Consider the following 24,573-nt stretch of genomic DNA (forward strand, 5'->3'; position numbering starts at 1 on the left):
GAATTCTGAGATTAAAGTCAGAACTGTTTTATTTTTTTTCCCAGTGGCCCCAATCTTCTTCCGTATTTTCCACTTCACACGAGACACGACAACAAATGATCAACTTTTCATTGATCAGTGAATAATGACACTTTTAATGCAAACTTGTGCTAAAAGTTGCACTAACAACTTCGAGTTTTATTACCTGAAGAACATCTACAGGATCAGAGGACTAATTAGAGAAACTCATCCATGCGTTTGTCTTTAGTCGCATTGATTACTGCAATCAATGCAACTGATTGACTAAAAAAAACCCATCAGATCCAGAACGCTGCTGCTGGAGTTCTGACTAAAACCAGGAGGATGGAGCACATCACATCATCCAGAGTCCAACAAACTTTAAAGCACTGCTGGTGGTTTATAAATCACACAACAGCTTAGATGCATTAAAGATCTGCTGTTGTCATGGCAACCTTCCAGAACCTCTCAGGTCTTCTGGTTCTGCTCTGCATCCAGAACCAGAACCAAACACGGAGAAGCAGCATTCAGCTTCTATGCACCACAAATCTGGAACAAGCTACTGTAAAACCGTAAAACAGCCGAAACACTGACCAACATTTTGATATGTAACGCTGGCATTTCACAAAATTTAACGCTTCAGTTGTTGGTTTTTGTGCTTTTATGATGTAAAGCTGTTTGGAAAGCTTCCTTCCTGAAATGAGCTACACAAATAAACTTGACTGTTTTGCTTTTTAGCATCGGACAACCAATGAAAAACAGCCATCTGGTTAATTCTGGCACTTTAGTCCATTTGCATCGTTTTGTCTTCTCTGCGCTGCTGAAGTTTGAAATCTTCTTGACAAGTGCTTGAATCTGATAGTGAGAAAAGTTTACGACGCTGCAGTAAATCTGCAGAATGAAGCGACTCTCTGACCTTCACCTCTCTGGTTCCCGAAGACCAAAGGGTCTGCAGAGGAAGGTTTACATCACCGCCGAGCCGACTGCAGCTGGCCAAGGACCTACTCTAGTGTGACTTATATCCACTTATGAGTCTAAATCATAACGATCCGAAGCCTGCCAGAACCCTAGCAGGACCTCATGAGGAGAGACGGAGAACGGGAAGAAAAGGCGGAGTGATTACAGAGGCGGCCTGGAGTTTGAGCTGGATCGGATTCCTCAGCTGTCCTTGGTCACGCTACCTGTGTTTCCATTATGAATGTGAGCAAATCTTTGTCTAAACTCTGCAAACGTAAAAAACAAAAACAAAGAAGCAATTTGCAGTGTTTCCATCAAATAAAAAATTTTATTAAAATCCCATGTGAATAAGCCTGTTCACGCCAAATGTCATTAAAAAACCTGGCAGCGACGGACGTAGAGACCGACTGTCATTCAGTAAATAACACTTTTAATGCAAAGTTTTAAGGGAACTTTGCACCAAAAGTGTCATTATTTGCCAAAAAATACAAAGTTGACAAGTTAAAGTGCAACTTTGGATTAAAAGTTGCACTAAATAACTTTGCATTAATTACAGAATAATGCAAAGTTTACAATTTCGACGAACCTTTAATGCAACTTTCAGTACAACTGTGATGCTGTGAGCTCTGGGAAAACAAACCATCATCCTCCCAGCACTTCCTGTCGCCGTTTTTCTTTATCGCTTTCACGAACAGCAACATCCGCTTGTTGAGCACATGATGGGAAAAAGTGTTTCCATTGCAGTTTTGTGGAATACATCTGTTTTGACACTGCTGAAAAACTTCTTTTTTTTTAAATAAGAAAATTAGCGTTTCCATAAAGCAAATTTATTTTTCATAATTCCAAGGCAGCAAGTGAAGGGAAACAATTCTGGAGAGAAAAGTGTGTCGAAACCACTCATTTTAAACGTCGCTGGATCAGAACATTTTTATTTGCTCTGCTTGGTCAGCCTTCAAAAAACTATAATTTTGTCGGGGAAATACAAGATATTCAGATTAAATAAACATATAACATTGAAATATTTAGTGTTTGTCTGCAGAAACGCATAAAAACGCACAAAAAAAAAAACCCACCACCACTTTCCATTCTTCCAGTTTACAGAGTTTTATGGAAAAGCAGCTGCAGCCCACAATCCCCTCACCGGCCTGCAGACGGAGGCGGCCAGGTGACAGATCCTACCTGTAGCTCTGTCTGGAAGAAGAACTTCTGCGGACACTGGGAGCAGTCGTAGATCTTGTCCTCCTGACCGTGAACGGCGAAAATGTGCTGCTGCAGCTTGTTGGCCTGTACAAACACTGCAAGGAGGAGAAACAGAGCAAAGCGCTGATGTGGTACGGCAAGCCGTTTTTACAAAAAATCACACTTACATTCCAGGTATCTGTAATTGGTTTATACATATTAATTAATTTGGTTGTTACTAGTTGCATTTTTTTACTGTGCTGTACTTTTTACTTTTATTTGAGCATTTTTACTATGAAATAATCTGCCAGTTTTCACACATTATAAGCAAAATGTCTTGTTCCACTACTATCTTTTAATTAATATTAAGGAATTACTGACTTAAAACAAGATCCTTTAACTTGCTGAAAAATTACTTATAACTTAGTTTTATATGCCAAGATATTTCCACTGGGAACTAGACCAAAAATACTCTAAGATTTTGTGTTTTTGCAATGCTTGAAAGTATGTTATTGAAGATATCTTGAACAGGATGTAAATGTTGGTACCTTAAATATCATTCAGGAAAGTCAAAACTCATTTTTAGATAGTCAGAGGAAACAGATTTTATGTTAAAACGGCTTGCCATAAAGGGGTTAAATATGTGATAGTAAAATTTAAGATATGAATTATGATTAACAGAGAGGGCAACTGATGAGGAAGAAGCATTTTCTCATCTGAATAAAGAGAAAGCAGGAAGAACCACCGTCAGCAGAACGTGAACCAATTAATCATCCGGTTCTTTGGTTTTTGTTTTAATTCCAGCTCCAGTGTTGTTTTATACCATTCCCCCCCCCAATCCCTCTTTTGTTTCAGTAAACTTTTGGTTTTCACTCCGAGACTGCTGAATTATTAAGCCTCCCCACAGGAGCCGAGCCCATTTTACTAATTCATGAGCCACAAAGGAATACAGTTAAAGTTTAAAGTGTTGCTGTGCCTGGGGAGGGGGGCGGGGGGGAGGGCTGCTCGGGTTGAGGGAGGTATGTGGGGGGGCACAACACAAGACAAACTCAACAACCGGGAGGCGGGGGGGGGGGGTTAACGCAGGGAGGAAAAGTGCTGAATGTGAACACCTAATTTGGTCATTTATTTACTCTCTCCTGTGGATTAAAAACATTCTCACATATTACACCCCCCTGCAGTAATAACCCACATTTTACAGCTTTAAGCTCACAGACAAAATAAACTGCGTTGGATTAAGCCAAAAAGTTTCTGAAAATGTCTTTGGACACTTCTAATCAGAGTCAATTTACAACCTTTGACGGGTTTGACCTGATCCGAGTTTAACACACTCACAGAAATTATAACTGTAGGAGGATGGGGGAGGACGGCGCACTAAAATGGCAACTTCATCCAAATGCACTGCAGTTTCAGGTTACAAAATATGAATAACTAAATTATTTATTTACTTGTGATTAGTGTGTTTTAGCTTAGTGTAGCTTAGCTCTATCTTTAGCGCTGCTATGCTAACTCTCTTCAACTTATCAACTTAAAGCCAAAATTATTGAGCTATTCTAGACTACAAATTCCAAATAACTGTTTAATTACCCACTTTAGTCTCATGCATTTAAATGTAAATGTTAATTAACATGTAATGTTTGATTTTTAAACAAACAACAAATAATATTTGTAAAACAACAAAAGTAACATTTCTGTCATCAAATCACATTCAGTGTGAACAAAATGCTAATCTATGTACGATGTGACATGAACAACTGATTGGCAGCTCTGGTGGGCGTGGCCAGGCAGGGTGACCAATCAGATTTATCTCAAAGAGAGCAACCACGTCTACACGCCACACTTTTCAGCTTCTTATATAAAACGGACCTCGGTCAAACAGGGGATGTTTTCCACAGTTACATGAAATATTTCTGATTGTATTGTGTGTTTTGTCCGTCCTTGAACGCGGCGGCGGCGTGCGCCTCACCTGTAAAACAGACGGGACACTTGAAGGTACCGCCCATGCCTTCGAAGCTGTGCTCTATCAGGTGGCACAGCAGCTTGGCAGGTGAGTCGAACATCTGGTTACACAGCTTGCACTCGTGATTGATGCCCTCCTCTGCAAATAGGAGACAGACACGCATGCGTAGGTTAGGATCAGCCGAAACACGGAAACCGGAACATGTGACATCAATTCGGGATATTAACCCGACACTCAGGACAGATGTCTGATGTAGGTAAAAACAGGCGGCAGCAGAGACACAGATGGACACAAAATATGCATCAAAACCAGAAACAAGAATATTATAGCCTAATTATTTTGCTGAAGAACATTTCTATATATTCTCCTTTACATATGAATGTAAATACAAAACAAGAGGTACAAAAGGTTTATATTTACACTGTTTGTATTCAAAAACTAAAAACAAAATCTAACTGTAACTCCACTGTCTAGTGGTTAACTTATGATACAAACTGACTTTTTTTATTTATTTACAGTGTATTTCTAGACATGTTTATGGTTAAGTTTGAATAGTTTTTGTATGCATTTTCTATTAATTTCACAAATCCTCTAAACTAGCCTGAACAGAAGAAGTGCAACTCAACACAGTAACATAAACTAAAGTAAGCTAATATCAAATAAGCTAATTTAGGCTAAGCTAAACTGATTCAAAATAGGGCAAACAAAATAAAAAGTGAAAAAACTAAGATAAGCTAATGTCAGGTAAAGTAGTAAAGCTAAAGTAAATCTGCATATGCTAACTTAAACTAAGCTCAACTTGGCTAAAATAAGGTAAGGTGTACTAAACTAAGCTAAGTAAGCTAAGCTAAGGCAGGCTATATTAAGTTTACAGGGGCTAAATGAAGCCAATAAGCCAATAAGCTAATAGCTTAGCTATAGTCTAAACAAGATAAATCAACAAATATAAACAGATTTAAATGAGCTAAATCTATTCAGCTAATATATCTAACTAAATGGTCTAAAGGTAAGCCAACCAATGTAGAATTAAACTGATTTAATTTTGCTAAATTAAGTCAAGCAGAGTAAAGCAAAGTAAGATACGGAATTCAGTGCCGTCTTACTTAGACTGCAAGGTAAGCTAAGTTAGGCTAGATGTGATAAATTAAGGCACCATATGGTGCGATACAGTAAGGTAAGCTAAGCTAATGCTGTGTAAGAAACAGAAAATGTGTGCCAGGTTTTAGGTTAGATACCATGCAGATTATTTCACTTATAACAAGACTTTTTTGTCATGTTATAAGTGAAACATGCACCATTTCAATCACTATTAAGGCGTTACTGATGTAAAACAGGCTCCTATATCCTGCTGAAAAGTACCTGTAAGCTATATTTTCCTTATTTCAGCTGTACTAAAGTGTAGTAGAGCAAAAATACTTGGTAAGATTTTGTGTTTTTGCATTGAAATATCACATGGCAACCGAAGAAACACCTTAAAAAAACATGAGAATGTATTGATTTCTACATGAGCACAAAAAAAACTCAACAATTAGAAACACTGATTACCGTATTAACACTTTTACATCAAACATTAAGCAAAAGGAGTAAAAATAATCTTTTATATGATGAAGTAATTGACAGCGTGCAGAGCGTATCCACAGTCGTGTTTTTTATTTTTGTGTTTGTGTCTATTTTGAGACGGTGTGAGTGACATCACTGCCCCCACGGTGAAAGGCCAGATGAAGGTGGGCGTCGTAAACACAAACACACACAGGCACCCCTCGGTGATCGAGTCCCCTGCCTGTTGTCCTTATCACCAGCGTACCAAACAGGTCCGATACCCCAGTCGCCCACACACGCAGCACGAGGCAACACACACACACTCACACACACACACACGCTACAGGACCGAACTGCCGGGAGACATCAGATGGTGTCGTCTGCAGGCCAATCTGTGACCCCCATGGAGCGCTGCACACACACACACACACATATATACACACACCCTGTTTTTTTAACACTTATCTCATGTCCTGTAAGTGCTAACACACACACACACTCTGCAAAATCTCGCTGCAGGGGATCGCAGGGTTAATAACGTCTTCAATCATGCATCCATGACACCCATACTGACTAATACACACACGCACACAGAGATTTTTATCTCTTCTTGCCTCAAAGGCCATCACAAGGGTGCCCTAATCCCATCTCAATAGCTGTGTGTGTGTGTGTGTGTGTTGTGGTCCCGATCCCCAAACAAGCCCCGTCTACACACACACACACACACACACACACACACACACACACACACACACACACACACACACACACACACACACACACACACACACAGAAACCTCAAAGGCTGCGAGGTTGTGAGGGGCGCCAGCGTGTCCGAGACACACTGAGACAGATAGAGGTTCATTATCATTTACCAGGAGATTGAAGCAGCAGGAGAGAGAGTCACACGGAGCGACGCATGCAGAGAGAGAGAGAGAGAGAGAGAGAGAGAGAGAGAGAGAGGCAGGAGGAAGGGTGTGCAGCTGCAGCTTTTCAGTTGGTTCCGATTTTATTGTTTGAGAAACAAAAAGTTTAAGTTTGGCTCAGAAAACAGGCACACTGCAAAAAACACAGAATTTCAACAAGCATTTCTGGTCGAGTTTCACTTGAACTGAGACAAAACTAACTTACAAAAAACTTTTCAGCAGGATAAAGGAGTCAAAAATTCATTAATACTGATGAATAATGTCTTGTTATAAGAGATGAGTGATAATCTGACAGCGGTGGAGCTTCATCAGAACTAAATTTATGTGTTTTCCAAACATTTAGTGCAATTTTACAGCACAATCAAGTAACTATGTTAACGTCAGTTGTTATGAAAATGCTACAAATCTCAAATATGACTTTAAAAACATGTGACTTCATAACTTAAGGTCTTGAAATTGGGTCTCTGTCTCTTTAAAAACTCCTGCTGTTTCTGAAGCTCCGCCTCCAGGAAGTCATCACAACATGGCTCCTCCATTAACCCTGAGAAGTAGGTCATACACTGAGCTCAGCAGGTGTTTGCTAATTGCTGCTGGCTAGTCTGAAGGAGTTGAGAGGACAGGAGCTCTGAGCTGGAAGCTGCAGCTCAGAGGAGGAGCTGAGCCTCGAAGGCGGGGCTACGTCCACCCAGGCGTTTTTCACAGCTGAACGGTTGCCATGGAGATTAAAGGATTTTAAAAACATGCATAAAAGAATCAAGGTAACACTCCAGGTCTGTCTTTGATGAGGGAATAACATTATAACACGCCGATTTTGCATAATATTGCCTCTTTGAAGGATTACTGACTTTAAAAAGCTCCTATTTTTTGCTGAAAATTTATTGTAAGTTAGTATATATGAAATAAAACAAATAAAGATATTTGTACTGGAAACTGGACCAAAAATTCTTGGTAGGATTTATTAAGTATTTCTGTTTAGTTTCAAGAGCAAATTTCCTTAGATAAGAAAAATGTTTCATTTCCACCAATCAAATTTTATTTCTATAGCACATTTCAGCAGCAAGGCATTTCAAAGTGCTTTACATAATTAAAATAAAAACAGCATGTGACACTGAATAAGCGGTTAGAAAGACAAAGAGAATTTTTATTAAAGAAAAAGAAAAAAGGTTAAAAAAGATAAACACATTAAAGCCCCTTGTAGGACTTCAGTTAAACGTCTCACACCTCAGAGTTTTAGTTAAAACGCCATTCAACAATGATTCTCACACCTCAGAGTTTTAGTTAAAACCCCATTTAACAAGGATTCTCACACCACAGAGTTTTAGTTAAAACGCCATTTAACAAGGATTCTCACACCTCAGAGTTTTAGTTAAAACACCATTTAACAAGGATTCTCACACCACAGAGTTTTAGTTAAAACACCATTTAACAAGGATTCTCACACCTCAGAGTTTTAGTTAAAACACCATTTTTAACAAGGATTCTCACACCACAGAGTTTTAGTTAAGATGTAATTTAACAAGGATTCTCACACCTCAGAGTTTTAGTTAAGATGTAATTTAACAAGGATTCTCACACCTCAGAGTTTTAGTTAAGATGTAATTTAACAAGGATTCTCACACCTCAGAGTTTTAGTTAAGATGTAATTTAACAAGGATTCTCACACTCCTAGATATTTGATTGATTGATTATATCTTAGTACACTTGAAATCAGACAAAACTAACTTAAAAGTAGCTTTTCATCAAGATGTATGAATTTGTTTTAGGTTCCTTAATACTGATTTTAAAAAAAGCACAGGTTTCATTTGATCAGCCAGAAGAACTAATAATTTTTAATCAATATTAAGCAAATATTGACCTAAAAGAAGATCCTTTTACTGAAAAGTTACTTTTAGAGTTAGTTTTGTATTATTTCAAGTATAGTAAGATATTTGGTAAAAACTAAAAGAAAACTTGGTCATATTTGGAGCTTTTACAGTACAGAAGATGAAGATGAAGAATTGCCTACGCGTCATTGATGTCAGTGTGTGTGTGTGTGTGTGTTTTGGCTACGGCGTTGTGTGTAAGGCATCTTTAAGCCGCGCCCTCGGTGGGGGTAAAGCTGCCTCCCACTCTCCCACGCTGCCAGGATCAGAGGCAGCGGTCAAACATCAGCCACCTTTACACGAACACAACGACCTACTTCTGCGCTCAGTTTTCCTGAGATCTTACACAGAAACATCTGAGCTGCAAGTGTCTAAGCCGGAGTTACAAAAACAATCTGAAACTTTGGAAATAAAAATGTTAAAGAACAAGAGGAGGCCGTTATATTTTACTTAGCAACTGATGCTTTTGTCTTACACGGACTCTCAATGTGCTGAAGACTAATGAGGAAATTATGTGACTGGATTTAATTATTTAAATCTAATTGAATCAATATCTGGTCAGTAATCGTCCATCCTTGCAGGATGGGGTAAATAATGACATTTTTAATGCAAAGTTGTTAAAACATGTATTAAAAACTCCATTAAATCTGTCAAATGTACATTAAAAGTGCCGTTATTTATGACACTTTATGTTTATGATAATGTCATTTCAGTCTTCTAATAAAGTGATACCAAAAATAAATTATTTTCACTAAACTGTACTTTTTAATTTTTCTGAGGTAATTTTATTATGAATTATTAAATGAGTAAAATTTGTTTTTAATATTTTATTGTGCTTTTTGAGTAGCTTAAAGGTTTTTTTTTTAAACCTTTTTAGGACAAAGTTGTTGTAACTATTCAGTTTTGGACCAACAGAAATACAATCCCAGCTCAAGTATGGAAACTGAAACGCCTTGAGGAGACCGTCTTCTCTTTCTGACACAAAGTCAAATAAATTCAGTTTTATACGACTGCTATCTTTTCAGCGGTGCTTCGATTCAGACCCGTGCACAGGAACATGTTTCATTACGACATCAAACCGAAACATAAACTTCAGGAGCTCATTTATGGTCAATCAATTAGTGTGAGAGCAAAAATGGCTGCAAACGGGAAAAAAAAGGGAAAAGAATCCAAACCAGAACGAACGTGAAAACCTCAGAGGGAACAGAGGAGAAAACAGTGAGGTGCAGAGAGATAATTGGGCTGTCCGGAACAAGGGCATGGAGAGAGGCCTCCAACGCCTCTGTGTGTGTGTGTGTGTGTCCCATGAAAGACTTCTCTTTTCTGACAAATACATTGTTTTGATCAGTGTGTGTGTGGGGACGGCTGTCTCTGTGTGCCGTCCCCCCCGTGCAGCCCGGTCCGTGTGCGACCCATAGTGAGATGACAGAGTCGCAGAGCGTCCTGCCGCTACGCTTTGTCTCACAGAGAGCATTTGATCCAGCAGCTCATGAACACACACACACACATCGCTGGGAGACTTTCCCTGGGACGGAGAACATAGGGGAGGACATGGCCAAAGAGGCAGGGTGAAGGTCAGGATTACAGTTCTCCACCAACCAACTCAAATCTAACTTTTTCTGGATTTTCACTCAGGCACTAACCATGACAATAATCCTTTATCGCTTTTATCTACAAACCTCAAGACGCTGGTTTGGTTCAAACCCCTTGAAGCTCCAGTATCCAACTTTCACAAAAATATATTTCCTGACATATTGGTTGAAACTGTCATGACAGATAATCAGTGAGGAAAAAAATCAGCCAACCAGAAACAGCCAATCAGAGGCAGGAGGCGGGTCTTAACGCTGTCCATCACCATCAAAAGTTTCATATGCGCATTCACTGAACCCTTCTGTAGTGATAAATAAAATATGATTTTTTTCCTCCAAATTCAAGAGATACACTAAGATTCATTCAAGATCACTAAGTCTTCTTAAAAGGTAGAGTCTCTGAGAACAGTTCTTCAAAATATAGTCAGTGTTTTCAGCAAAGTTGAGCTGACTGTCCAGGTATTTAAAATTTGTCACAGTTTCAACAGGTTGGCCATCGAGAGAAACTGGAACCACTTTAAGGTCTTTAGGTGTTTAGATCATTTAATTAGCTCTACATTCTTAAGAGAACAAAAAATGTATAATAAATAATAAAGACTTTGCGGTATTCTGATTTAGTAATGTAACTATATTAGTTGTGTTACCACCCCACACCACTAGAGGCAGTACCAACCCCGAAAAGATGCGACTAAGGAGCAGATTTAGAAGTACACAGAAAGCTACAGAATTTGTTAAAAACTGAGATTTGCTGAAGTAAATAAAGACACAAGTTCAAATCCATGCTGAGAGTGGAGCTCCTTCAATCAGGGCTCCTCCGCAGCTCTGATTGGCTAAGCAATGTAACGTGATCCTCTGATTGGCTAAGCAATGTAAGATGATCCTCTGATTGGCTAAGCAATGTAACGTGATCCTCTGATTGGCTAAGCAATGTAACGTGATCCTCTGATTGGCTAAGCGATGTAAGGTGATCCTCTGATTGGCTAAGCAATGTAAGATGATCTTCTGATTGGCTAAGCAATGTAACGTGATCCTCTGATTGGCTAAGCAATGTAACGTGATCCTCTGATTGGCTAAGCAATGTAACGTGATCCTCTGATTGGCTAAGCAATGTAAGGTGATCCTCTGTAGCAAGTGATGGCAAAGCGGGGCGTCATCACGACTTTACACAACTGTGTCTTTACCTCCGTGGCAGACGCTCCGCCGAACCCCTGGGGTTCGATCGAACCAGGTTAAGAACCACTGCATTAGAACATTTAAAGCAGAACATGCATGTTACGGAAGGAAAACGCGGCCGATACTGTAGTCATCCTCACAATTACAAACCCACCACAGTGACATATTTCACACAAACACACGCCGTCGTTGCTCATGCTGTTGCTCGGTCTCATTCCCTCTCATTAACCACCTTTTTCTCTCTGCTAATTGACCAGAGGAGCAGGACCAGGTGGCATCATCCCATTTACGCCGGCCTCATCTCAGACCCCTGCAACACGCAGCTCAGCACAAATGAGCTCCTTGGTTTGTGCTGGCGACGGATCCCTAAGGTGCTTCCCCTCTTAAACACCTCGACATGCATGCAAACACCCACCTTCCCGGCGTCGCTCTAAACGAGCTGCCGGGGTCCCCTGGGCGTCTGCCCTCCATTACTGCCCGTCTCTCCGCCTGTCAGCCCCCTCCGTCCCTAAAATCCATATCAGAGCGTGTCTCTGTTCGCTCCTTTGTGCCGTAAAACAGGCATCTGCACTTCAAGTGAAAATACGAACCCGAGTAACTCAGATTTATTCAACCGTTTTACAAAATTCCTGTTTTATTCTTTTTGAAAATACTCAGCCTGGGTGGGAATGTGTGGTCTTAAAATAGAAAAACACAGACATGAACTGTATCAGCTGAATGTTTGATGTAAAGACGTCAAAATACGTGAATGCTTTTTTATTTGTTAAAGGCGTTTCTTCATCTTTTGGTTTCTTTTCTATTCTACACTGCAAAAACACAAAATCCTACAAAGTATTTTTATTTTAGTCTCTAGTCCAAATATCTTAATACACTTGAAATAAGACAAAACAAACTTAAAAGTAACTTTCAGCATGATATGGGTGCTTGGTTTAAGTCAATAGTTGATGAAAAAGTTCTGGTTCCCCTGACGGATTATTTCACTTTTAGCACAGGAATAACGTCTTGTTATAAGTAAACTAATCTGCCAACGGAACAGCACTTATTTTAATTATTGACTCAAAACAAGCTCCTATATCTTGTTGAAAAATTAGGCTTAAGTTAGTTTTGTCCTATTTCAAGTGTATGAAGATATTTTCACTAAAAAATGGACCAAACAGACTTTGTGTGTTTGCAGTTCAGGTATAAACATCATTATTTTTACAACATTCCAACATGTATAACGAGCTGTGGCTGAAAAAAACCCCTAAAGTTTACATTTAATCTGTTTGACAGGCATTTTGAAAAAGTTCAGTGATTTCTGGAGTCATTTAATGCCGCCCTGGTTCATATATTTCTCATTTTTTCAGTGTTTTTTTTGCGATAACAGAATCAAACAACTACTGTACACAACAACTACTCTAAGATTTCCTAATAAACCTAAGAGAAACCTGGAAATATAGATACTTTTACTTAGATTTGCTGATATTAGCTTAACATTTTAATCAGGTTTTCCCACCACACACGTAATACAACAACAGCCTGAGGGTTTTCTGTGGTTTTAGCTAACCATGTTCATTTTTAATACAGGAGAGATGCTGATGCACACACCTGTGTTTCCCTATACTGCTTAGAATACCTGGAGATGAATCTGGAATAAGATGCTTTCAGCAGGAAATAAAAATATCTTGGAAATATTTTGAGGTATAATAAAGCAAAATAACCACCAGCAGCTTTACCACAGTAAAGCTTCACAGAATAAGATTTATGGACAGAAAGCAACAATAAACTCATCGAAACATAAATTCATGCTATAAATGGTCTTTGCCCTCATTGTGTCCAGTTGAGCGTTGATGTCCAACCTTTCATGTTAGGCACCAAATCTTCACTAAGCTGGAGGAAAGCTGACCTAGCCCCCCTTTTATATTATAGACATCTATTTTATTGACTCTAGTTGACCTTGGTCATGCAGTGAGACAGAAATATAAAGCTGTCTGTCATCAGCATACAGTGAAACCTCGTCTATCTGAAGATGTTTCTGTGGAACCGAATATACCCATGAAAAATCATATTTACTGATATTTTGTTGAGAATATTTAAAATATTCAAAAGAAAATGAAACTTGGGAAGCTGAGATATCAAGGTGCAACTTTTATTGAGTGAAGTTTGCAAGACCAGAGTTTATGAAGACTTTAGCTGTTAGCTTCTGCGCTAGTGATGATTTCCATTGCATATCTTAATCCGCATTAACAATGGAGGGTGATGCTAACTAAAAGCTAGTTGTGCTAACCCTAAATCATTAACCATAAACAATTCTGCTAATGTTAAAGTGCTACACCAACATGGTACTTACAAGCTAATCCCAAAGCACCAACTTCAGTTCAACCTAAAGTATATTTGTCCTTGAAAACCGGAAATCTTTGTGCACCAATTTAATTTTAAAATTATAACTTACATGTTCCACAATGCCCCAAGTTAATTTAATAATGTTTATATCTTGTTATCTACTGTCAATGTTTTATTTTGTTCCTGTGTACTTTCTGTTTGAAATAAAGTTATTGGGAAAAAGAGAATAAGAGGAGAGGAAACGGTTCTGTTACATAAACAGTTTTTATGCTCAAAATAAGAGCATGAATATAAACGTCTAGTTTTAAGAAATCAAAATAACAAAAATTTTAACACAAATGTTGATCAACACAGCAAAAAGTAAATTAACGCTTTATAATTTACCCTGAAAAGTAAACTTATAGGAAGCTAACCAGGCGAAAAGTTTCCAGTTAGCAAAAGCGCTAAATGAAACGTTAGCTCAGCTTTTAGCGGATTAGCAGAGGTGTGCTCACTACTGCACAGTGCATTAAAATAGGCCTTGGAAAGTTTTCTAAGGATTTCCACGTTATTCTCTAGCTATGCGATTGCTACATATAAGTTTTGCAGATCTATATCAGAAGCTCTTTGTTCCACCTGCCTGTAGGGGGCAGCGGCTGCACATGCATGACTCGCAGTGTCGATATAATCACTTTGTATTGCAACAGATTGGCAAAGATGACAAAAAAAAAAACTGTTCGGTGTTGAAACTGTTGATCTGATTTACAGAAGATTTGGAAGCAAAGTTGTTGTTTTAGCAAGGAGAAGAAGAAGAAGAGGAAGAAGAAGAAGAAGAAGAAGAAGCGTCCAAAAGAGGGATGAAGGAAGGAAAGAAGAAGACGGGCAGGACGGCCGTGGAGAGAGCAGCAAGAGGCGCTGTGAGGAAGAAGGAGTGCAGCAAAGAAGAGAGCAGTGGAAGGGAGGAGGAGGAGGAGTGTGCGCCCCTCTGGGGGGGCTTGCTCAAGGTGTGTTACCATAGCAACCAGGGGGCGATTGGAGGGTGTGTGTGTGTATGTGTGTGTGTGTGGTTGTTGGGGGGGGGGGGTTCTGATGCAGGAGGTTGTGAGCTTGACCCATTGGTACTGTGGGGGCTGGAGAATACACTCACTCACTCACACACACAACCTGCTGCAGCGCTGGAGGGGTCCCAGGAGTGCCTCCACCTTTACTCACCCTCACACACACACACACACACAAAGAGGAGAAAGAATGCTGCAGTGCCGAGGTCCCGCGAGTATCCAACACCCACACACACTCTCCCTCCTTTCTCTCATCTCCCCTCTCTATTTCCATCTCTCTCTCTCTCTTTCTCTGCAAGATGATTGTTATTTTCTTTATTTGTTCCCTTCGAAATCCGACCGTCTGGATGTTTAAACTCAGTCAAAACAAAATGGGAGGCAGAGAAATGCTCATTTCATACGGCTTATGATTTAAGATGGGGCAAAGTGCATTTTTTATTAAAAAACGTAAATCAACGGAACAAAAGGAAGATGTTTAAATTTTGTTTTAGTTTACGAAAAACAGTATAAAACCGCAGAATCTAACTTGTGGTGTTCCACCTGGTTGAATACTGGGAACCCATTCGAAAAAAATTTAAATACAAAATTCAGACAGATGCAAATTACTGAACACAGTAAGTCATATGTTGACAAAACTAAAACACAACATTGTTTCAGACATAAAGCTGATATCAAAAGTTAAATAAAAAGAGAAAAATTTTATCATAAACTTGTTTTATATAATAAAGCAGCTAAAACTTCCCTGATTTTCACAATTAACTCAACTGTGAAGGTAAGTTTGGGCTAAAATGCTGCAACTAACTACTTAGGAAATTATTTAAATGAAAATTTTCTGTATGTACAACCGAATATACAAAATTATGTAAAATTACTTTTGGTGTTCCACAGGGTTGAATGTTAAGCCTCGTGTTTTCAGGCATCATTACTATATTTGTATAGAAGATGATTATGTTTAAACTGGTAACTGTATAAAATAGATTTAATATAAGTTATATTTAGTGTTTAAAAGGTTTGTGTGTGACTGTAGATCAACTTTAATGCCACAGCTGCCTTAATGTTTAGAAAAATAACACTTTAAAAGCAGACATGAAATGGTTATTAAAAAGAGGCAGAGAAAGAATTTTTAAGTTTAATGTTGTTATAAAACAACTAAAACTGGAAATTAGTGGAGTTTCAGTCAATGTGGTGCAACGAGGTCAGAGGAACATTTATGATTCATTTATTTACTAATTATTATGTTTTTCGCTGTGATGTGGTGACGTTTTGTGAATTTTTAAATAAATATCCACCTGAAACAGAAACTGAGCGACTTGATTAGTCTGTCAAAGTCATAAATGACGACAATCTTTTGCTTTGTGTCGTCATTTCTGAACGTTTAAATCAACTTAAATACAGAAGAGAAACTCTTCAGTCACACTGATATTTTTTGCTTTTCTGTTATTGAAAATTTCAGACTTTATTTCACAGCTGATGTGGAAATAAATCAACAAAAATTCAGATCAAATTGTTATGATTTTAATAAGGTAAACAACATGTTTACTAGGGCTGTGGTGATACAATAATCTTGCGATACGATACACGATATTCTGCTCACGATACACTTTTGAAAGATTTTAGAGGGACAGAGTGATTTTGGTGACATTTTGTGACTGTTATAGAGTTGGATTGAATCAATTTAACTGAAAACTGACTAAAAGCACCAACTACACAATACCTGGCTCTGGTTGGACACAGACTTAAACTCGACAGCTGGACAAAATGAATCAAAGAAGTGGTGAGAAAACATGTTTCTTTTAATTGAAACAGTACAAACTGTAGCTTACATGCATTTGTAAAGTAAATAATGCCTTTTTAACCTTGACCCTTAACATCTGAAGGAATCACTCTAAGCCTGATGACCTGATCACTCTCCTGGCGAAACAAGCAGTGAGTGAGCAAGGTGACGGTTGGATGTTACGATACTTGCGGATGAATATCAATATTTTTCTAGGAAAGAAAATATCGATATATATCGCAAAATCGATATTACACAGCCCTACTGTTTACAGGCCTAAATAAAAGCGGACCTGAAGCCACATTCCTCCGCTTCACCTAATCACACCCTGTGAAAACTATCCGCACACACACACACACATCGGACGCACATACACACACACACACATCGGACGCACACACACAGCCAGGCAGACATTTTATTGGCAGACAGGATCAGCATATGGCAATGACCAGTTTGTGCACAAATTGAGCATATTTGTGTGGTGCATAGTGCATGTGAGTCTTGGAAGGAGACAGAGTGTGTGATGGGAAAGTGTGTGTGTGTGTGTGTGTGTGTGAGCAGCAGCTTGGATTTTCCCTCTCAGATTACATAACAGTGGGAAGCTGGAGCGCTCGGCCGTGTTGAAGCCAAATAGCTGCTCACAAGCGCGCACGTGCACGTCTGCGCACTCGTTTTACATCATTGTCTCACACTTTCACCGCAGTTTTATTAGATGTTAGCTGCGCTCGTATGTTTCTGAACACAACAGGGCCTCTCGTGAAAAAACAAAAACACCAAAAAGAGTGTGAATGCGTCACATTTTTAGCAAAGAAGTGCAAATAATTAGAACGCGTGAAACATGAAACACTCCTGCAGAAATCTTTTCATTTCAGAAAACTGCAGCAGTCATTCTGTATCAATGATTAGATTAACTAACAGCCACATAACGTTTCCTTTTAGCCTCTAAGAATGTGGAGAATATTTATGTTTAGACTTTTAATTGAAAGTGTGAAACGGGCCTGAGGGGAATAAGATTAATCAGTGTGTGTAAATAAACCATCAACACAAACACAGGCTTACTGCTCCCTGAGATAATGTTTAAAATGGAAGCACCTGTCATCCTGCTGAAACACCTTCAAACATCTGTTCGCCTACAGTTTGGAAAACACAACTAAACCCTCCAGATTCACACCAACAGGGTCTTTCTGTTTTTGAAGCAGAATAAAACGACGATTCGTTTTTACAGTCAGAAATAACCAGAGTGAAGGATGAGGCAGGCGTCTGCACTGCGAAAACAAAGGCCAACGGAGTATTTTCATCTAGATTCTGGTGCAAATGTTTTTGCACACTTAAAATAAGAAATAGTATAAATTTTTCAGCAAGATATAGGAGATTGTTTAAAGTCAATAAATCTTTAAAAATGATGAAGTTCTAGTTCCACTGGCAGATTTTTTTTACTACTTATAACAGGACATTTTTAAGATGTTGCAAGTTGAAATTACTGACTTGTAACTTGTAAGTAACTTGCTGAAAAGTTACTTGTAAGTTAGTTTTTGTTTTATTTCAATAACCTGTTACAATAATACATTTTGCAGGATGATAAATTGTTCCAGATTTTACTGCGATAAACGATAATATTGGTGTTTTGAGACCATTTCAAGTAATATAAAGGCGATGGCATCTCAAAGACCAGTAAACTTTAAATTCTAACGAACATTTTAACACTGGAACTGGAAGACATTTTAAATATCCAAAATAAATGAAACAGAAACAATTAATAAAATTAATTATGAGGTTTCTGTAAACATGATCGTTTACAGAAACTTGAGACCAAAACACGAAACTGAAGACTTTTTTATCATCCAGTTTTTGGTAGAAAGAGAGAAAAGAGAAAAAGAATAAATTATGCAAATGTAAATTAAAGTTTATTTCAATTCATCATGCAATTAATTGATTTAATGCCTATTCCAAAAGGCCAAGCAATAAGATATTTACACCAGAAACTAGACAAAAATGGTTGGCAAGATGTTTTTTGCAGAGGCAAAATAGCGAGTCTCACACACACACACGCACACACACACACACACACACACACACACACACACACGCACACACACACACACACACACACACACGCACACACGTCCAAGATCCCGTCTGTATCCACAGTTAATCACCTCTGTAGTTGTAATCAAAGCTATGATCCGGTTGTCATGGTGACAGACAGAGGGTCATACCCCCCTCGCCCCCCCAGTCCAACCCTAACTGCATTTTCCTTCCTCTGACTGAATTAAATGCTTTTCAGGTACAAGAGCTGGTATTAAAATGATAGGTTAAAAGGTGAAACATCTGAAGGAGGCGTTTATTAGCACAACCTGTTAATTTAAATCAATGATGTCAAACTGAAGTTACTATTTATTTGAGTTTGTTCATCCAGGGAATGTTTTCATCTCAATCAATGTCGGCACAATTAAAGGGATCACTGCAAAAACACAAAATCTTTACCAAGTAATTTTAGTCTAGTTTCTACTGAAAATATCTTTGGACACTTGAAAAAAGATCAAACTGACTTATAAGTAACTTTTCAGCAAGATTTAAGAGCTTGTTTTAAGAAAAATGATTTCTTACGGACGAAAAAGTACTAGTTCCATTGGCAGATTATTTCACTTATAACAAGGCATTTTTCCATGGTATAACTGGAATAATCCGCCAGTGAAACTAGTACTTTTTTTATCAATATGAAGGAAATATTTACCTAAAATAAGCTGCTCTATCCTGCGATGGACTGGCTACGTGTCCAGGTGACCAGCAGCCCTCCTGACGTGGAAAAGAATGGACGGACGCTCCTACATCTGTAAGATTTTATATTTTTGCAGTGATTTGAGTCTAACATAATACGCCCTCCGCCGTGCTTAAAACACCTAATTTTCTACATATTAATCTTTTTGTTCCACAGCTGGAGCTTTTGTTGCTGGAAAAATAAATCTAAGTTTCATTTGAAAAAAGCTTGCAGCTCAAGTAGAGGCCGACATGTTTACGTTTGTGTTGGTAGGACAGAAAACTCCTCTCCATGAAGTACGTCGGAAAATAAATAAATAGTTGGAATGGAGATATCATTTAGAGACTTGGTTAACCCAAGTCAACATGGTTGTAAAAAAATGCAGATACATTTAAGGAGCTTATCTTTATTGACATAAAAAAATATTTCTCCACTAAATAAATAAGAGTGCTTTAATTTAAGCCTTTTTCTAAATTCATTTAAACAGAAACATACATTTAAAGTAGAGTATACAAGTCCCAAAAGTACCGTCCTTCCATTTTAATTCCTGAAGTGGGCAGGATCAGATTATCTTAGTGATTTATTTTTATTTATTAGACATAACTTGAGCGTCAGGGTTGAAATGTAAAGCATAACGAATCATCAGAAATCTGTGGTTTCCCTGATAAACGCAGATAAAGATCAGACTGAAGTCAGATTAAATTATTTACAGAGTTTCTGCAGGTTTCACCAAGTCACACCTAACACTTTCTGAGGCATTTTAAGACAATTATGATTGGATTTTAAGACAAATGTACAAAAAAAAATCACAAATAAATCAATCTGTGTGTGAGGCAATGGTGATAAATTTGTACTTATATGAATGGATGTAAAAAAAAAAAAAAGCTAACTAGCTTCAGTCTTGAAAGCTAGCCAGCTTGCTAGCAAGGGTAACGTTAGCAGCTCGTTACCACAACTGCATTGAGTCACAAAACGCAGTGAACACAGACTTAACAGTAAAATACAGCAAGAAGAAAGAAAACTACACAGAATATATGGCATTAAGTTGTCCTGCCACAACATGTAAGACACATTTAAGGCCAGCTTAGAGTTTTTCAATGAATTTAAGACAATTTACGTCTTTATTTTAGATGCATAAATGTAAGACTTTTTAAGGATGTGCAGACACTCTGATTTAGTTAAATAGGCTGCAACTATTTGTGCTATTTTAAACTGAGCAACCCAAGTTGTCCTTTTCCATCCCATAAATGGGAAATCTAACTTGTAATCAATCTGATTTGCAGCTTTGTTTCATTCTGCAACATAACATCATATTTCTAGCCAGGTTATTTAAATTTTGCACCTGTAGACAAACTTTCTATTCAAAGAAAAGGTTGAAGTTCTTAAAACCAGCAGGTCAGTCAGATGATAAAACAGCAACACCTCTGATAAAACAGCAACGCCTCTGATAAAACAGCAACGCCTCTGATCCTCCACATCTGGACAAACCTGCAGCTCTTCTGTTTGGTCAGAACCCAGAAATCGAGTTTTCACATCTCATCTCCGAGAAAGCTGCAGAAACGCGTTTTTGTTCAATAAAATCCAGCAGAAATGAGAGTATGTGTGTTTACCTACCTCCATCTAATCCTAGCCTGCTGTTTACTGTGTGTGTGTGTGTGTGTGTGTGTGTGTGTGTGTGTGTGTTTCTTTAATCTGTTCTCCCAAGGGGCATCAGGAGGAGCTAGCAGGCTTATCCTCACTGCATCTCTGCATCCAAATACCACTAAAAAGCCAATCTCCATTCCACAACAACAACATTCACACGCACACACAGACACCCCCACACACACACATACACACACACACACACACACACACGAGGCCCAGACGGGCCTGAGAGACTCCCAGCTTAAGCTCCACCCTAAATGCACCTCTTCTGCACACAAATTATATCTAATAAAGCTTTTCAAACTGCTGTCAAAGAGATAATTAAATGCATTTGAGTGCATTTTTTGGAGAGAATAGATATTGTTCTTTTATTCCAACATCAGGTTTTAAACGCTCGTCCTTCTGGGTTTAGGCAACAAGGAGGAGTTGGGGTTAAAAAGGCCCTGATTGATTCAAAATTACCGAAAGGAAAAATCTTTTCCAGTCGGTTAAGGATCTGACAAGAAGAGGGAGAAACAAGGAGGAGGAAAGGAGATGAGCAGAGCCAATAAGAGCTCACAGCAGGACGCTAATAATGCAGCTCCAGCTGTTCCAGTTAACCTGCAAACTGCCCATCTGGACCCAGAGAGATCCATGATGGGAGACCGGCGGGGAGACGGAGACGGGAGAGCACAGAGACAGGACTGGAGGCAGGGCTGCAGCCGACTGAATCAGAGATGAGGAAGAGGATTTTCATCCATGTAAAGATGAGAATCTGTGGGTTTCTAACCAAAACAACCGTCTTCTCCTCCTACAGACTCGTTTTTCACGTCCAATTTTTATTAGTGATTCCCAGCAGGTTGGTGGAAGGGATTAAAAACTTAAAATAACATGCATAACATATAATGACCTGCGATTTATGATTGGGATGCACCCAATCATAAATCGCAGGCAAAGTCAGAAATGAGCGGTTTCCCTAATAAACGCAGATACGCAAATTATCTATTTTTTTGCATATCAATGCAAAAAATTTATATTTGATATCAGTACTGCTGTTATGGCCGATATTATATATATTTTCCAACCGTTTCGGCACCTTTAGGGGAAAACCAACCAGAAACGGATCCCGATGTTGGTGTGGATGCATTGTGCATTCCTAATTTCTGACAGATGTCAAGGTAACAAACTTATTCGCATATGATTATTAATTTAATGGAAGGACGACACTTGCAAAGTTTATCAATCTTTGACAAACGTTTATGCCGATTTGTTTTTTTTTAGAGATTTTATTGGCTCTAGCAGCCTTTATTTGAAAATGGGTAACGAGAGAGGGAGGGTCGGGATTCGAACCTTGTGACGTTGAGGACTAAGGTCTCCCTCCATATGTGGGTTGCGCTTTACCCCTGCACCACCACATCCTCCCTTTGCGACCATTTTGTAACAAAAACGCAGCTGGTTTGTGTTTTTCTACAGCAGATTAAAGCTTTTTGTGGTGTGAATACTTCTGCATGCATCTAGAAATGATCAAAACGAACCAAAAGCAGAGCAGAGAGTCTGGATCCTCCACAACGCTGAGGTGGACATGTGGACACACACAGTCACAAACACACACCCTCAGCCGGAGTGACCTTGGTCCGGTCCGCCTGCCCTCACCCCCCCGCCCCGGCCAGCTCAGCCTCCCGCCGAGTCCCTCTTCCTGTCTCTGCTTTCTGAACCCACACCGGCACAGCGCCACACCGGGCTGTGCCAACCCGAGCCGAGCCGTGGTCATGGTAACGACTCCGCCGAAGATCTGAGATTAAAAAAACACTTTAAAAAAAAAATAAAAATACCTGAAGAGCAAACAGAGGCGGATTTATTTTTATTTTTCATTATTGATTCCAAAATCTGACGGGCCTGAAATACACACGACTGAAACCCCGCTTCCCTACAGCACACCGCCCACACACACGGCGCAGAATAGCATGCTAATGAAGACACTTAATCACTGCGAGGTCATGTGTGGAAGAGCCTGCCAGATACCTGCAGCCGCGGCTGGAGACGTCCCTCACCGCACACCGTGTGCGTGTGTGTGTGTGTCTGTGTGTGTGTGTGTGTGTGTGGGTGGGTGGGGAAGAACTGGAGATGCCTGCTGGATGAACACATGAGGAAATGAGACAGAAAACCTTAAAACAAACAGGAGGAACATCTTGATTTGAGCCGCGGAAACAAAAACGTTCAGCGCGACGCAGCTGATCATTTCCCAAACTCTTGTGTTTCTCACTTTGTGGTTAAATGAACAACCCTCCCGCGGCTCGAGCTCCGCAGGTTCCCCCACTGTTCTGCTGTAATTCATCACACAGAAGCCTTCGAGTGCCGCCGCGCACTCGTGGGTGTGCCCCTAAATTAAGAGCAGCTAATCAAGGTGGCATTGGAGTGAAAAGACGCGTCCAGCTGGGCGGAGCAGGTAATGGCAGAGGCACAATCAGCCGGCGGCGGCCAGCGGCTTCCTTTAAGGAGGAACACGGCAGATTAGGAATCAGACGAGAGGAGTGACCTTGGAAGATTAGGATGCAGGATAATCTGATTATGTGCAATTATACCTGAATTATTTGGTCTCTGAGGGGCGACAGCGTGGATAATTACAGGCATTTTGGTCCAAAACTGAGCAGAACCGACAGCAAAACTGAAGCATTTTGCTGTCGGTTTCATATAAACGTCAGGATTTCACATTCTTCACCCTGAAATGTCCAGAAATTTGGTTTTGTAGTCATTTTCTAGAGGAAAAACATCAACGGATGGATGGTTGGATGAATGAACAAATGGATGAATAAATGGACAGATGGTTGGTTGGATGGGAAAATAGATGGAGGTATGGATAAACAAACGGATGGTTGGAATAATTTTATTACATGAAGCTAAATGTGGAGCTGAAGTGATTTAAATTAAAGCTATAATTTAAACAGAAAACTAGATTTTTATTTTTTAAACCCAAACATTGTAACTGTATAGTCAAAACCCGTTATCCTTATAAAGCTGCATTTTCACCCATAAACACATTAAATAAAATGATCAGACAAAAAACATCAATGCTATTATAACCTCTTTCTATCATGTCTCTTATTACCGGACGTAAAAACCAAATAATGAGGAACATCTATAATCTTTCCTTAAACCAACCGGAGCAAAAAAAAGCTGCAACAACCTGGCAAAACAAAGCCAGTTTCCACTGCGCTGCACCGAAGGATAAAATAATAACTTCTTCTTGGTCTCATAAGACAAGCACACAAACACATTTCTCCCCTCCTGTCAGCCTCAAATACAAACAAATAAATAAATGAACAGTAAGTTATTAATTATTCTGAGGGAGGAATCAAATATAAATGTGTCTGGGGGTTTGTGTGAGAGTGCATGAAGACTTCTAAACAGTTTCCCCAAAGACAGAGAGACAGACAGAGAGGCAGACCACCGGAGAAACCAGCAAACGGGAAAAACTAAACAATGCAACAAAAATAAGTGCTTACACTTAGGAAATGTGTTGGTCACTCACATGAAGAGACAAAACAACAGATTAATCCACTGGACTGATCAGGTTTAAGACACGTTTTCTGTTTTTTTTCCCCCGCTGATGAAGTGAAACCAGCCGCCTCTGATGAGCTGTAAGGCTGGGATGTTTTATCTCAAGAAAACATGATTTAGAAAAGTGGAAATTGTAAATGTTGGCAGTTTTTCCAGTTTTAGTCTCTAGAATTCAAATTCAAAGGTCTTTTTTCATCCAATATGTTGGATTTTTTCTCTTGGATCTCACTGCAGAGTTAAATTTACTCCCATTATGCTGGGATTTGAAAATAAAACCTAGAATTAAAGAATCTCTTTAGAGTCCGTTTTTTCC

The 24,573-nt window shown here is 39.1% G+C and overlaps 1 protein-coding gene across 4 annotated transcripts in view; it reads right to left on the bottom strand.

The window, feature by feature from the left end:
- Positions 1-24,573, bottom strand: part of znf423 (zinc finger protein 423) — a 188,404-nt gene that overhangs the window by 13,630 nt on the left and 150,201 nt on the right. For all 4 annotated transcript variants that reach the window (XM_017305362.2, XM_008412529.3, XM_008412528.3 and 1 more), the window contains 2 exons: positions 4,100-4,231; positions 2,134-2,249 (listed from right to left, as the gene is read on the bottom strand). In XM_017305362.2, the coding sequence (XP_017160851.2) occupies positions 2,134-2,249; positions 4,100-4,231 (248 nt within the window). The remainder of the gene's footprint in view (positions 1-2,133; positions 2,250-4,099; positions 4,232-24,573) is intronic.

This window comes from Poecilia reticulata, chromosome 6, assembly GCF_904066995.2.
Source record: "Poecilia reticulata chromosome 6, P_reticulata-male-v2, whole genome shotgun sequence".
In the NCBI taxonomy this organism is placed as follows: domain Eukaryota; kingdom Metazoa; phylum Chordata; class Actinopteri; order Cyprinodontiformes; family Poeciliidae; genus Poecilia; species Poecilia reticulata.